This window comes from Balaenoptera borealis, assembly GCF_965194805.1.
Source record: "Balaenoptera borealis genome assembly, chromosome: 3".
NCBI lineage: Eukaryota > Metazoa > Chordata > Mammalia > Artiodactyla > Balaenopteridae > Balaenoptera > Balaenoptera borealis.
This window is the reverse complement of record NC_138866.1, coordinates 66,530,151-66,546,440: the sequence shown is the minus strand read 5'-3', so window position 1 is coordinate 66,546,440 and position 16,290 is coordinate 66,530,151. Positions and strand designations below refer to the sequence as shown.

The following is a 16,290-nucleotide window of genomic DNA, read 5'->3' as shown; positions in this document are numbered from 1 at the left end:
CTGGGTTCAGTCCCTGGTGGGGGAACTAAGATCCCGCAAGCCATGTGGCACTGCCCCACCGCCCCCCAACCCCAAAAAAAGGTACAGTGTCCTAAAACTTAATACCAATGAACAAAGGGCAGTTGGGAACATATGTTCATTATCATCTGCAGTTTCATGTCAATTTCAAGCCAATTACTTGATACAGAAATAACCACCTTTAAAGAAGTATTTGTATTCTCCCAGCTCATAACATGTTTTGAAATTGAATCAATCAAGCTATGGGTTAAAATTAGTATTCCCTACTAATTCCTATTCATTCAATAAACATGCATTTGTGTCATCACAATTATCATTACTGGAGTTAGTTCACCTACCAATTTTTATTTCTCAGAGAAGTGTAAATGGAAAACTGCAAGAACTTTTTAAAAGATAGTTTTAAAACTCACTAAACAAAATTCTACACAAACTGAAATCAGCAAATGGTTGAAAACATGTTATGTAGATGTCCCTACAGCAACCCCAAAGGAAGATGATGAAGGGATGTACTTACGTTTCAAAACAACGATCCACGTTGTCAGACATCAAAAGCAGCATGCATAGCTGTTCAAGGGCTATTAGTTGCATGTCCCTTTCATCTCCCTGTCCCATCTGTAGCCATTCCAGCAATGTATCTGGATCCACGTCTGCCATGGTTTTTTAAAAGCTCCTTTGCTCAAATTTTAAAAGGCAAAAAGTCCTCTAAATGTCCAGGACTGATCGGCGTGGGCTTAAAATTTTTTCTTTTACATCGGCTAGAGCCAAATTTTCGTGGTGTCCTCCTAGGAATTAGAAAAGACTCATAAGTATGATTCGATAGAGCGCTTAATGCAGTTTTTCAACTTTCCTTATACCTCGGGTTTAACTTCATACATTGTACTAAATAAAAACCAGTTTTGCACAAGAGTATAAGCTGATTAGGTTGCTGCTTAACTGGAAACCAGAGCCGTCTTTGTCAAAGACAATCAAACAAGCTTCGGATCCCACTACTGCTTATCACTAACGTCTGCGCCAAAAGGCAAACAACACCTAACCAAAAAGGTTCTTTTTTTTTTTTTCCAGCAAACTTCTTTCCCCTTCCTCCACCCAAAACCGATCTTCTGATAAGGGTTAGATTCAGTATTTTAAGGAGACTAAGCACTTTGATCCAATTCCCCCCCAAATTAAGTTTCTACTCTAAAATTACCTCCAATTTTATAAATTCTGCTGACTTCTCAATTTATTTACTGCTCTTCTTAAGATGTCCAAATACAAACGATAATTAGACACAAGATCTATCTATGAATAAAGACTTAATTAGGAATTTTGGCAGTCTTGACAACTGTTCTTAAAAGTTTAAAAAGAAATGCTAAAAGTAAGTGCAATGGACTAACACGTTACGGATCAGAACATAGGCCAATCTACGGTCCTCCTTCCCCAGCCCCACAGAATGGGGCAGTTAGTTAAAAACAACAACAACGACAGCAGCAACAACCTCGGAGAAGCAGCCCCAATAAGCATTACAAAAGCTCGTAAGCGCCCTGACGGAAGGACAGCTTTGGGTCCCACGTAACCCAGCTACAGGTGTATAAATCCAGCGGCAGGTCCCGGTGGGCACCCAACACTCCGGGCCCAGCTGACTCCGCGCCGGGAGAGGCAGGCACCGCGCTCTGGTTTTCCGGCACCAAACCCGGCTAAGTTAGCTACCTGTGTCGAGGAGGAGGGGAAGTTTTGGGGGAGGAGCAGCAAGCCTCTCTGCCTGAGAGGAGGCCGCCGGGGCGGGCAGGGCGATGGGTCTCCCGGGAGCGGCGCCCGGAACTCCGAGGCCCGGCGGTTCGTCCCTGGCCCCGCCGGGCGGCGAACCCTTCTCAAGGACAAGGGGGGCCAGCCATGGGCTCCGGCTCGGAGAAGCCGGGTCCCGCCGCGGGCAGGGCCGGGGGAGGGGAACAAAGGGGCTAAGCGAGTGAGTCGGCGGCAGCCCCGCCGACCTCACCAGGGGCCGGGGTCTCGCTCCCGGCCCGCCGCCGTGCATCCCTGATGCCGGCACCACGCCTGGCCTTTCCGACCGCCCAAGGCGCTCCCGCCTCCCCTTCCCTCAAGCTTACCCGGGCCTGTCGTCCCAAACCGCCCCGGTCCAGCTCCAAGCAGGCCGCGGGCAGAGCAAGGCCCGGCCGCGGCCCTCGAGTTCCCAGGAAGCTGCAGGCCGCGCAGGTCGAGCCGGGCAGGCGGCACAGGAAAAGCCGCGTCTCGTCCCTCCCCTTCCTCCGCCGGGACCTAGTGACAGGGAAGCGAGAGGTTCCCCAGACCGGCGGCCGCCAGCTCACGTCCCGTCTCCGGCACGCGTCTCCTCAGGCCCTGCAGCTCAGAACCCCGCACGGTGCTGCCGGCGGCGACGGCTGGGGGATGCAGCGTCCATCGCGATCCGGGAGGGGGATGGGTGGAGGGTCGGGTGAGAGCCGGGCGGGGAAACTGCGGAGGGCAACCGTGCGCCGCGGAGGCGGAGCAAATATGCTCTCCCCGCTCGACCCTGCCGGCCGCCACGTGGGGCGCTGCGGAGACCGGTCGGCCCACAGCGCTGGGGCGCCTAGCCGGGGCGCCGGGCGACCGGACGCGTCGTCGCCGCTACCGGGGCCTCGGACTCCTTCGGCCTCGTCGGCTGTCGCTTTTCTGTCGTACGCCCTGCGCCTTCACGCTTCGCTGTCAATCCGAGCGCACTCCCAGCACCCCGCGCACACGGGTGCACGCACGCTCAGCGTGTTTTGCACGGTGTGTACACACTTGACGTGCTCCTGCTGAAGGCCCCGACGCTGCCCGTCAAAGCTGCGGCCCAGGCGACCTCAGCCACGAGCTTCTCCTCCTCTCGGCTGGTCATCCCTCCTCGCGCACGGAAGTGCGTCGGGGGAAGAAAAGCGCCTCCTTTCGGTAGGCAAACCGCCCGGCAGTTCACCAGAAAGAAAAACTTTCACCACCACCCTGGGATGTAAATATTGTCGAGTATCCTCTCTATTGTACAGATGAGAGCACTGCGGCTCCCAAAAGCGTGAATCAGGCCCAGCGGCGTCCCCAATAGAAGCAGCTCCTCGAGTGTGCTTTTGAGTTCTTCCTCTGCGTTGTAGTCTCCAATATGTCCATTATTATTCCCTTCAAACATTTTATTTCACACGCGTTGAAAACGAAATATGCCTGCTTATGGGACGGGCTTGGAGACATTTAGGATGTAATTAATTGGAAATGTGAGTATAGCTTTTTTTTTAATCAAGAAATGAATCCATTGGTTTGTGAGATAAGTAAACCCATGCCCCGTACACCCACTGTACTATCACTTTTTCATCTTTTAAACGAAAATGATTATTACATGATAGTATTTGAGTCGTGTTCCTTTAAGCAATCAGAGAAGCTGCTACATATGCTTGAAGAACTAGTATTTTGGAAATTACAGATTTGCACCTCAGATATCTATAGGTACATGTCCCATTGTGGCAGGTAAGGGTTCCCAGGTCTCCTGTTAGTAGGTCAAATTAAGAGAAAAGAGTGGAGGATTCCACTATCTTGTCCCAAGTTCAGCACATGAGAATAATTATTTGCAAGCTATTAATGTGACTTGGAGCTGCCAGGAAAATCTTCAAGGAGGAAGTGGCATTCCTTTTGGACTTGAAGAATGGGTAGAATGTGAACACTTCAAGGGAGGAGTAAGAATACAAGCAAAGCCTGATCTGTTCTGAAACAAAGGAAAGAGGACCTGTGCCCCAAGCAAAAACCAGCATTAAGCAATGATATAGAAGATAGGAGCTAAAGTAAGCAGGGACTTAAATGTGTGGGATGCAGAATTTAGGCTGAGGAAAGTAACAAGTTCTGGACTAGAACACTGACTGGAAAAATTATAAAAGTCTTACAAAGATGTATAGGGCAAGAGTGTCCAGAATGGCTAAAAGGAGCCACCTAGACAAGGAGATTAACTAGGAGATTGCTAAAATCCTCCAGTGGTGGAGAGAGAAAGGGCCTAGTTTTTGGCAATAAGAATGGAGAAGAAATCTTTAAAATACTTGTTTTAAAGATAGATCAGAATTTAAATAATTATATAAAGGTATAGTTTCCTTTATTCCCTCACCATCTCTATTTATACCACCCACTTCCTACCTGGAAAATTAATGGCTGTAGCATACTTTAAAGAAACCTTATCCAAAAATGCTGACCTTTTTTGTGATTTTATTATTGTATCATTTTTTTAATTGAAATGAGATCCTGGAATAAGAGCATTAAAGGAAAGGAATAAAGCCCTGCAGAAAACAGGAGACCCAGATGAAGGCAACTGACCGTACTTGAATATATGTCCCAAGAAACCAGGATATATTTACACGTTAATATTTCACCTTGATGTCAAAATCTAAGAATAATGAACTTTGAGAATTGCTATGTGCCAAGCAGTGTAAGGTACAGTGAGTAAGCCACAGACCTCATTTTCAATAAACTATAAAAGTCTAGAGGAAGGTAGATGTATTCACATCCACTGTGTCTGGCTCCATGATCATACTTATCACATAATATTGTCAGGTACACTGGGACCATCAAGGAGGTAATGATATCTTGGAAGGCTTCAAAAATAATGTGTGAACTATGTTTGGAGCTGGCCAAACATTAAGAAGACCACATGGAGAGGCATAGAGATGTGGAGCGGACTCCTCTTGGGGGAGGAGAGGGAACAGGCTGCCTTTTGGTATAGGCCCCACTTTCATGAAGGATCTTCAGTATATACACAGTCACTCGGAACCATTCAACAAGATCAAAAAGGAAGACGTTCATTCAAATTTAAACTCTTATCCCACTGATTGACATTACAATGAAGTAATTTTTAAAGTAAATCTTATGAATAACACAATTATATGACACTAAGTTTTTTATGTATCAAAAGCATTGTTAGCTGTAAACATTTCAAATACACTACAAAAAATGGGCATTTCTTCAACTTTTAACTGGAAATGGGGATGTCTGTGGCTTTCCTCAATTTCTGAGAGGCTCTGAATATGAAAGAATGTCATCAGTCATTTTGGAAGAGTAGGAAATTAAATTTGGCTGGAACCTAGGGTGGAGGTAGTGGCTGGAAGAGAACATTGAGGTTAATCGGAATCAATTAGCTAAGGGTCTTGTGCTAAGGAGTCTGAATGTTGGGTGAACAATGTTGTTCTTTGGGTGATGGGGAGCTCTTGGACATTTTAAACAAAGGAGTGCTGTAATGCAAACCAGGTTTTAGGATGATTAAACACCTTAAAGTTAAAACTGATTTCTATGAAGCTTTACAGTTAGCAAGAGACTTTAACATATATTATTATTTAATCCTCATATATAATTTTATTATATATAAAAAATGATCTAACAGCGTAGGTATTATCTTTATATAAGAGGAAAAGCTCAGAGAAGTTAGGTGACTTGCTCAGGGTCTCATAGCTCCTCAGGGACCCATCTCGTTCTCAAACCCAGGCCTTCAACTCTTCGGGCTCTTAGAGTCTGAAGGAATGTTAAAGATAACCTACTCTGTCTTCCCTCATACTGAAAAAAAACAATGTAGTAATTTGTTTGTGCCATCCCTGACTTGTTATCCAGCCTTTTCTATGATATTTCCAGTGTTGGGAAATGATTATTTCATGAGGCAATGCATTTTACCCCGATCTATGAGCTCCAATTATTAAAAAGTGGTGTGGTAGAAGCTGGCCGACCAATATGTGAAACCCTGTTCCCATTTTACTACCTGAGTGAACTTGGATAAATTATTTGATCCCTCCAAACCTCAGTTTCCTCATATGTAAAAAAGGATGACAACAGCTACATAATTAGATGAGCGTTAGAAGAGTTGAAGGAGATTGCGTATGCAAAGAACCTAGACCAGTAATTTTCAACCTTAGCTACACATTAGAGTCACTTGGGGAACTTTTTTTTTTAATAGACTATTTTTTAGAGCAGTTTAGGTTCGCAGTAAAGTTGAGCAGAAAATACAGAGAATTCCCATACACCTCCTGCCCCTATACATGCACAACTGTCAAAATCCCCCACAGGATAGTACATTTGTTACAATTAACGAACCTATGTTGACACATCATTATCACTCAAAGTCCATAGTTCACATTAGAGTTCACTCTTGGTGTTGTATAGTCTACGGATTTTGACTAATATATCATCACACATATCCATCATTATAGAATAGCTTCACAGCCCTAAAAATCACTTGTGCTCTATGTATTCATCCCATTCACCCCTAGCCCCTGGCAACCACTAATCTTTCTACCTTGTCTGTTGTTTTACCTTATCCAGAATGTTATATAGTTGAAATCATACAGTATATAGCCTTTTCATGTCAGTTTCTTTCACTTAGTAATATGCATTTAATGTTCTTTCATGTTGTTTCATGGCTTAATAGCTCATTTCTTTTTAGGGCTGAATAATATTCTGTTGTCCGGATGTACCAAAGTTTATTTATCCGTCCACCTACTGAAGGACATCTTGGATGCTTCCAAGTTTTGGCAATAAAAATAAGCTTCTGTAAACATCGAGGTGCAAATTTTTACATGGACATAAGTTTTCAACTCATTTGGATGAATACTAAGGACCATAATTTCTGGATTGTATGGTAAGAATGTTTGTTTGGTTTTTTCCTTCCGGTTTCACTGAGATATAATTGACATACCGCACTGTATAAGCTTAAGATGTACAACATAATTATTTGACTTACATATATCATGAAATGATGACCACAGTAGGTTTAGTGAACATCCGTCATCTCATATAGATACCACATTAAAGAAATAGATTAAAAAATTATTTTTTCCTTGTGATGAGAACTCTTAGGATTTACAACTTTCATTTATAACGTTCAGCAGTGTTAATTATTGTTATCATGTCATAAATGACATCCCTAGTACATATTTTTCTTGTAACTGGAAGTTTGTGCCTTTTGACTACCTTCATCTAATTCTCCCTCCCTCCCACAAGAATATGTTTACTTTTGTAAGAAACTGCCAAACTGTCTTCCAAAGTAGCTGTACCATTTTGCATTTCTTTTTTTTTTTTTTTGCTGAGCTGCATAGCTTGTGGGATCTTAGTTCCCTGACCAGGGATCGAGAGCGCCAAGTCCTAACCACTGGACCTCCAGGGAATACCCCTCCATTTTGCATTTCCGTAAGCAGTGAATGAGAGTTCCTGTTGCTCCACATTCTTGTCAGCATTTGCTGTTGTCAGTGTTTTGGATTTTGCCCATTCTAATAGGTGTGTAGTGTTATCATATTATTGTTTTAATTTTCAATTCCCTAATGGCATGTGATGTGGAGCATCTTTTCATATACTTATTTGCTACCTGTATATCTTCTTCGGTGAGGTGTCTGTTCCGATCTGTTGCCCATTTTTTAAGCAGATTGTTCATTTTCTTGTTGAATTGTAAGTGTTCTTTGTATATTCTGATAGTAGTCTTTATCAGATGTGTCTTTGTGAATGTTTTCTTCACCTGGGGAACTTTTAAAATGTCAGACGATCAGGCCATATCTCAGACCCCTTCAGTCAGGGTCTCTGAAGGTAGGATCCGGACATCAGTATTTTTTTTTAAATATTTATTTATTTGTTTATTTTGGCTGCACTGGGTCTTAGTTGCAGCTTGTGGGATCTTTGTTGCGGCATGCAGACATCTTAGTTACAGCATGTATGCGGGATCTAGTTCCCCGACCAGGAATCAAACCCAGGCCCCCTGCATTGGGAGCGCGGAGTCTTACCCACTGTACCACCAAGGAAGTCCTCGGACATCAGTATTTTTTAAAGTCATTCTAATGTGTAGCCAAGGCTGAGAACCACTGACCTAAGTCAATACAATAATAATAATATTTAAATATAATTATAATGATACTATTATTTTTATTGCCGCTAAGTTTTATTAGGCACTTATTATGTCCTAACACTCTTCTAAATGTATTACAAGTATTAATTCATTATGGACATTAGCTACTTGATGTACTATCTATGTTGCCTGGGCCTCTCTGAGTTTTGTTTTCCTAATCTATAAGACTAAGATAATAATAGAAACTAACCCCTCATAGAATAAATATATTAAACAAGATAATGCATGTAAATGCCTACCACATATTAAACACTCAAAAGTGCCAACTATTAATATTAATTACATTATTAGTTCTGCTGTCTGGTATGGCATGCTAGGTCTGCTTCCTCTTCCATGGGACAGGTCACCACAATTAATGACAGCAGTCATTCCACGCCCTTTTTTCTTCAGGCAAAGTAAGTCTAGTTCCTTCAACAGCTTTACCCTCTTTGGTCATGGTCCAGTTTCTCCTGAAATTCTTTAACTGATTCCTAAGTCTAAAACTGTGCTTTAAAGGTGGTCAGACAAGACAGAGGAGTACAGTCTTCTATTGCATTGGGTTGGGAGGGTGGTAGTCACATCACTCTTTTGGCTCATACAGAGTTTGCAGTAAACTAAAGCCCTTACTTCCTGCTCCCTGAACTGCCAAGACAGCTTTTCTTTAGTCTTTTAATTTAGCGGTTAATGTTTTTGTCCTTAATGTTTAGACTTATTAAATTTCGTCTTGTTGATTCTGCGTCAGTGCCGCATCCTGTGGCAATCTCTTTGAATCCCAATTGGGTAGTGAAATGTATCAGCCATCCTTCCAAATTCTTTGTTAGTAGTTAATTAGGTAAAGGTGTTCCACAGAACTTGGCCAAAACAAAGGCACTGGTGTGTCACAAACCTTTCACCAAGCAGTTTTTCATGCATTAAGTAACATTCTCTTGATGTAGTTGTTCAGGTAACTATGACTTTACCTAACAGTATTTATCACCTGACCCACTTACATCCTTCTTAGCAATAAGAATTTTAACATACTTTTTTTAAAAAAGTGACAATACTAAGAAAATGAAAACCAAAATTGAGTCTTGTAGTACAGAATGAACATATTTGTATCCAAGATTTTAAAGGAAATGTCAATTGCCTTCTTGAAATCCACTTATTTCAACTGTGGCATCCCAATAATAACATTTGGGGAAGCTGGGTAAAGGATATATATAGGAAGTCTTTTTATTTTTTTTGCAATTTTTTTGTGTTTAAACTTATTTCAAAATTGAAAGTTAAAAAAATAAGATAGTAAGTTTAGCTTGAGATGACTAATTCTTAGTATTGCTGTCTTCTAGGAATCATTCTTCTTTTCTAAAGATTTCAAAAATGATGTATTTATAAATATATTCTAGAATTTTGACAATTTTTTACAAGATTCACTCTATCCATCATATGTGCCTTGGTAGTGAGGACAGAAAACAAATAATAGTTGTAAAAGTTGTGTGTTTTATGTTCCTAGTTAGTTGTTCTTTCTCCAAGGCTAAAAAAAAAGGTTGTTACTCTTCATTAGCATGCTCAGGTGGATAATAAGTACTTTATAGCTTAGTTAAAGGAAAAGTAGGATCTGATTTATGAAAATTCATTCAATGGAAGACTTTCAAGAACCTAAGTTCTGTAAAGAAGTCTATTTTCTGGGACTTCCCTGGTGGCGCAGTGGTTAAGAATCCGCCTGCCAATGCATGGAACATGGGTTCGATCCCCGGTCCAGGAAGATCCCATATGCCTCAGAGTGACTAAGCCCTTGAGCCACAACTACTGAGCCTGCACTCTAGAGCCCACATACCACAAATACTGAGACTGCGCGCCACAACTACTGAAGCCCACGCGCCTAGAGCCTGTGCTCTGCAACAAGAGAAGCCACTGCAATAAGAAGCCTGTGCACTGCAACGAAGAGTAGCCCCCGCTCGCCACAACTAGAGAAAGCCCACACACAGCAACAAATACACAAAGCAGCCAAAAAAATAAATTAATAAATTAATTTTTAAAAAAGAATTCCATTTTCTTATTACATATTTTTAAAAGTGTATTGGGGAAAGATATATAATAATTGTATAAATTTGAAGTTTCTCCTGGATATTTGCTATTAAGGGGTTATTGTTAATTGTTTTTAATGTATGATAATGATATAATGGTTATATTACAAAAAAAAAAGGGTCCTTATTGCTTAGAGAAGCATACTAAAATATTTACAGATGAAATGATATGATAACTAGGATTTGCTACAAAATAGTTTGAGGGGATAGTGGGTAGAGTACAGATGAAACATAATTGGCCATGCACTGAGGATAACTACTGAATCTGGGTAATAAGTACATGGGGGTTCATTATACTAGTGTCTGTAGTTTTGTGTGTATTTGAAAATCTCATAATAAAAATGATTTTTTAAAAATATACGGGAGGTCTAAGAGGATAAAGGAAGCAATACTGACATTTTGAGATAATCTTATGGAAATGTTTCTTAATTTTAAGTTACGGCATCATTTAACCTTTTATCTATGGAGAGATCGCTATAGTTATTAAGCTTTTCAAAACTCAAGATAGTTCAAGTAAGTTTATTCTTATGTTTTTGTTATATAATAAATTAAAGAGGTAACATTATAGGGGATAATGAAAGGAACAGATACTTTTAAAATTAACTTACAAACACTTATACAGAGCTTACTATGTGTAGGCACCCTTTTAAGTGCTTTGTAATTACTAACTCATTTAATCCTCCTCACAACCCTACAAGGGAGATAATGTTATTGTCTCCATTTTGCAGATGGGGAAATGAAGACCTATAAAAGTTAAGTAATCTATAAGATCACATAGCTGGTAAACAACAAAGGTGGATTTTGAATCCAGAAAGCCTGGCTGCAGAAGCTCTCTCTCTCTCACTGGGCTAAATGAACCCCCCCCAACACACACACACCATGATAAAAAGAAATACACCTTGAGGAATTAAGCATATAGAAATTATAGCATGAGTGCAGAAAAATAAATACACCAGGATATTTACTGCAGCATTTTTATACTTACTGAATATTGGAAACTGCCTACATGTCCCATCAATAGCAAAGTGAACAAATCTGCACAGATTCATCTAACCTGTGCAGATGTTTAAAAGGAGATTGACTTAGAAAAATGAAAAATATTTAAAATTAGAATAGAAAGTTGCAGAATCGTAAACATTAAGATCCCATTTTTAAATTCTATATATAATGTGAATAAACATAATGAAAGAGGGACTTCTCTGGTGGTCCACTGGTTAAGAATCTGAGCTTCTGCTGCAGGGGGTGAAGGTTTGATTCCTGGTCGGGGAACTAAGATCTGGCATGCTGCGCAGTGTGACATAAATAAATAAATAAATAAATAAATAAATAAATAAATAAAAAAGAATTTAAAAGAAGATACATAAAACTATTAAATGATTTCCTCTGAAAAGTGAATCAAAAAAGGGAATAAGGGAGAGCACTTCGATTTTTATTTTATATTTCTTTTTAGTGTTTGAATTTCTTTTACAATCACTTTTGCAATTAAAAACATTTTTTTAATGTAATACATATATACAGTGTAAAACTTGGGAAGTCCAATAGAATAAAAAGAAAAAACAATAATCACCTACCACCTTGAGGTCATTATTATTAACATTTTGATAACATTTCCATGACCTTTTTTTCTAAATAGAAATATATACATACACAAAATCATATACATGACATATTGTGATCATATTAAATAATATGAAATTAATGACAGTAAACAAGTCTTAAGCCCTTTTCTTGGACTTCTTACATCACCAGAGTCCAAAATTCATCTACCCAGCACCATCGCAACTCATGTGTTATTCAAGGAGTCCTTTTTATCCTTTTTATCAGCTAACTAAAGAAGCCTGAGGGCCAGCCTTAAGGATTAAACTTATACTTTCAGAGATCAGTGTGTCTGCCATAGCAGAGTTAAAAAGGTGAGCAGTTATTCAAGTAAAGCTCCTTAGCAGAAAAATCCATCTAGGTCATACAAAACCAAAATTACTTCCCTTGAGGTCATTTGCCAAAGCTTATCTGAATCCTTGTCTAAAACACCTTGGAAGGTAAATCAGAATTTAATATAAACTTGGAGCCCAGGAAATAATGTTTGATTTACTAGGTAAATGCCAATGGCTTGATAATACCTGCAGACCGTATATATGTATTATTAATGTGAGAATGTGCATATGCTGAGGTAATCTAGAGATTAAGGCAGGCAGCTTCTTGACCAAGGAAATTAACCACCAAGCTTTCAAGGAAATGATATCTGTACTAGTTTTTCTTTGAAAATCATCCTTAGATGATTTCAAGATTTTTTTATTATTCACTTTCTTTAGTTTTATATTCAATTTTCTGATGTGTGCATCATATATATCATATATACACATATGTATATATTTAAATATATAAACTCTATATACACATATGTGTGTACATTATATATATGTATATATATATACTTTTAATAGTAGCTTTATTGAAATATAATTCATATACAATTAATGCTTTTAAAGTGTACAGTTCAGTGGTTTTTATAACAGTCCCAAGGCCTTTTATTTTTTTTTTTATACCTTTCATGCTGTGAATTCATAGGGAATGGGTTTCAGCAGTTCAGGCTCTTTTCCATTGGTTTTTACAAAGTTTGCTTCTCTGGGTGAAACAGGCTGGTGCTTTAGTTGAATCCAAGTACCATTGTCTTTGGCTTCCTTCTTTTTCTGATTATTTTCCTTCACATGTTTCAGGAAGCTATCTTGGCTCTTAAGAATGTTTAATACATTCAGTATATACGTTAATTCTCTTGGCAAGATTCTTGCCCTTAACTCGTTTGTTTACAACAATGCCAACAGCATGCTGGGTAATATAGTAGACTCTTCCAGTTTTGCCTTGGTAACATTTGTGGGGCATTCCTCTTTGAATAGTGCCCATTCCCTTGAGGTTTACAATATCTCCTTCTTTGTAGGTTTGCATGTATGTGGCCAAAGGAACAATAACATGTTTTCTAAAAGGCCTAGAGAACATATAGCAGGTGCTTCTCTTCTTTCCATTTGTGTTCGTCATTTTGGTGAATGACTGGAAGATGGCAGTTCCAGCCAAAAGTGTCTTTTTTAATAATAGCCATCCTAGTGAGTGTGAAATAGTATCTCATTGTGATTTTTATTTGCATTTTCCTAATGACTAATGATGTTGAGCATTTTTTATGTGCTTATTGGCTCTTCATATACCTTCTTTGGAAAAAAATCTGTTCAAATTCTTCATGCATTTTAAGATTGGGTTATTCGTTTTTTCATTGTTGAGTTATGAGTTCTTTAAATATTCCGGATATAAGTCCCTTGTCAGAGATATAATTTGCAAATATAGTCTCCAATCCTGTGTGTTGCCTTTTCAGTTTCTTTTATTTTTTTGGCTGCGTTGGGTCTTCATTGCTGCATGTGGGCTTTCTCTAGTTGCAGCGAGCAGGGGCTACTCTTCGTTGTGGTGCGCGGGCTTCTCATTGCGGTGGCTTCTGTCGCGGAGCATGGGGTCTAGGCACATGGGCTTCAGTAGTTGTGGCGCTTGGGCTCAGTAGTTGTACCGAACCCATGTCCCCTGCATTGGCAGGCAGATTCTTAACCACTGCGCCACCAGGGAAGTCCCACCTTTTCAGTTTCTTTTTGTTTATTTATTTATTTATTTATTTATTTTTGGTTGCGTTGGGTCTTCGTTGCTGCGCGCGGGCTTTCTCTAGTTGCGTCGAGTGGGGGCTAGCGGTGCACAGGCTTCTCATTGCAGTGGCTTCTCTTGTTGCAGAGCACGGGCTCTAGGCACGTGGGCTTCAGTAGTTGTGGTGCATGGGCTCAGTAGTTGTGGCTCTCAGGCTCCAGAGCACAGGCTCAGTAGTTGTGGTGCACGGGCTGAGTTGCTCTGCAGCATATGGGATCTTCCTGGACCAGGGCTCGAACCCATGTCCCCTGCATTGGCAGGCGGATTCTTAACCACTACCCCACCAGGGAAGTCCCTCAGTTTCTGGATGGTGTTTTTTGAAGCACAAAAGTTTACAAATTTTATGAAGTCCAATTTATCTAGTTTTTCTTTTGTCACGTGTGCTTTCAGAATCTAAGAAACCATTGCTTAATTCAAGATCGTGGATATTTACATTTATGTTTTCTTCTAAGAGTTTTATAATTTAAGCTCTTACATTTAGATTTATGATCTATTCTAAATAAATTTTTGAATATGTTGTGATGTAGGAGTCCAACTTTATTCTTATTTGCACATGAATATCCAATTGTTTCAGCACTATTTGTTGAAAAGGCTATTATTTCCCCATGACTTGCCTTGGCACCTTTGTTGAAAATCAACTTACCATGAGTGTAAAGGTTTATCTGGACTCTCAATTATGTTTCATTGATCTGAATTTCTGTCCTTATTCCAGCACCACCCTGAGTTGATTACTGTAGCTTTGTAGTTTTGAAATCATGAAGTGTGATGTCTCCAATGTTGTTCTTCTTTTTCAAGATCATTTTGGCTATTCTGGGTTGTTTGCATTTCCATATGAATTTTAAGGTCAGCTTGTCAATTGTAAAAAAAAAAAAAAGCTCTGAATTTTTTTTTTGAGATTGGTGTCTGACTTTTATTATTTTTTAAATTTTTATTGGAATATAGTTGATTTACAATGTTGTATTAGTTTCTCCTGTACAGCAAAGTAAATCATTTATACATATACATATATCCACTCTTTTTTATGTTTTTTTAGATATTTATTTATCTTTATTATTTTTTTAATTTTTAATTTTATTTTTGGCTGCATTGGGTGTTTGTTGCTGTCCGTGGGCTTTCTCTAGTTGCAGCGAGCGGGGGCTGCTCTGCGTTGCAGTGCGCGGGCCTGTCATTGCGGTGGCTTCTCTTGTCGCGGAGCACGGGCTCTAGGTGCACGGGCTTCAGTAGTTGGGGCACGCTGTGGCACGCAGGCTCAGTAGTTGTGGCTTGCGGGCTCTACAGCGCAGGCTCAGTAGTTGTGGCGCACGGGCTTAGTTGCTCCACGGCGTGTGGGATCTTCCCGGACCAGGGATCAAACCCGTGTCACCTGCATTGGTAGGTGGATTCTTAACCACTGCACCACCAGGGAAGTCCCTTATGTTTATTTTTTTTAAATATTTATTTATTTGGCTGCTCTGGGACTTAGTTGTGGCATGCAGGATCATTTAGTTGCAGCATGTGGACTCTTAGTTGTGGCATGTGGGATCTAGTTCCCTGACCAAGGATCAAACCCAGGCCCCCTGCATTGGGAGCTCAAAGTCTTAACCACTGGACCACCAGGGAGGTCCCTATCCACTCTTTTTTAGATTCTTTTCCCATATAGATCATTCCAGAGTATTGAGTAGAGTTCCCTGTGCTATACGGTAGGTCCTTATTAGTTATCAATTTTATATATAGTAGTGTGTATATGTCAATCCCAATCTCCCAATTTATCCCTCCCTGCTTTTCTCCACTGGTAACCATAAGTTTGTCTTCTACATCTGTGACTCTATTTCTGTTTTATAAATAAGTTCGTTTGTATCATTTTTTTAGATTCCACATGTAAGCGATATCATATGATATTTGTCTTTCTGTCTGATTTACTTCACTTAGCATGATAATCTCTAGGTCCATCCATGTTGCTTCAAATGGCATTGTTTTTTTTTTTATGTCTAAGTAATATTCCATTGTGTATATGTACCACATCTTCTTTATCCATTCATCTGTCGATGGACATTTAGGTTGCTTCCATGTCTAAACAAGCTGTGATGGGAATACCCTGGTGGTCCAGTGATTAGGGCTTGGAGCTTCCACTGCAGGGGGCCTGGGTTCGATCCCTGGTTGGGGAACTAAGATCCCACAAGCAGCGTGGTACAGCCAAAAAAATATAAAATTTAAAAATAAACAAGCTCTGATTTTGATAGAGATTACATTGAGTATGTACATCAGTTTAGGAAGTATTGCCATTTTAATAATGTTTCCCAATTTATAAACATGAGATATCTTTCCATTGGTTTACTTCATCTTTAATCTTTCAGTAATATTTTATAGTTTTCAGTGTACATGTTTTGTACTTATTTTAAGTCATGGAGATGTTTCCATGTATACTTGAGAAGAATGTGCATTCTGTTTTAGTTGGGTGAATGTCCCTTAGGTCTAGTTGGTTTATAATATTGTTCAAGTCTTCTCTTTCCTTACTGATCATCTGTTTGGTTGTTCTAGTCATCATTGAAAGTGGAGTAGTGAAGTCACCAATTATTATTGTTGAATTGTCTATGTCTCACTTCAGTTTTATTAGTTTTTACTTCATGTATTTTGGGACTTTGTTGTTAGGTGCATATATATTTATAGTTATGTCTTCCCAACAGACTGATCCTTTTATCATTATAATATATCCTTCTTTGCCTCTAG

At 39.7% G+C, this 16,290-nt stretch overlaps 2 protein-coding genes and 1 pseudogene across 23 annotated transcripts in view; 1 reads left to right on the top strand and 2 right to left on the bottom strand.

Annotated features, from left to right (window-relative positions):
• Positions 1 to 2,242, bottom strand: part of HECTD1 (HECT domain E3 ubiquitin protein ligase 1) — a 91,137-nt gene extending 88,895 nt beyond the window's left edge. For all 9 annotated transcript variants that reach the window (XM_082383998.1, XM_082384002.1, XM_082383999.1 and 6 more), the window contains exons 1-2: positions 2,103 to 2,242; positions 533 to 800 (exon numbers count right to left, since the gene is read on the bottom strand). In XM_082383998.1, the coding sequence (XP_082240124.1) occupies positions 533 to 672 (140 nt within the window). In that variant the 5' untranslated portion in view covers positions 673 to 800; positions 2,103 to 2,242. The remainder of the gene's footprint in view (positions 1 to 532; positions 801 to 2,102) is intronic.
• LOC309625084 (uncharacterized protein) overlaps positions 830 to 16,290 on the top strand; it is a 74,923-nt gene continuing 59,462 nt past the window's right edge. For 9 of the 13 annotated variants that reach the window (XM_082384226.1, XM_082384231.1, XM_082384221.1 and 6 more), the window contains exons 1-2: positions 830 to 2,977; positions 6,422 to 6,616. In XM_082384226.1, the coding sequence (XP_082240352.1) occupies positions 2,035 to 2,793 (759 nt within the window). In that variant the 5' untranslated portion in view covers positions 830 to 2,034 and the 3' untranslated portion in view covers positions 2,794 to 2,977; positions 6,422 to 6,616. Of the gene's footprint in view, positions 2,978 to 6,406; positions 6,617 to 7,065; positions 7,252 to 16,290 lie in introns of all 13 variants that reach the window. The other 4 variants (XM_082384229.1, XM_082384230.1, XM_082384233.1 and 1 more) reach the window with 4 other exon arrangements.
• On the bottom strand, positions 11,255 to 16,284 carry LOC309625105 (large ribosomal subunit protein eL21 pseudogene; annotated as a pseudogene). Its single transcript has one exon. The product of its transcript is annotated as a large ribosomal subunit protein eL21 pseudogene (transcript).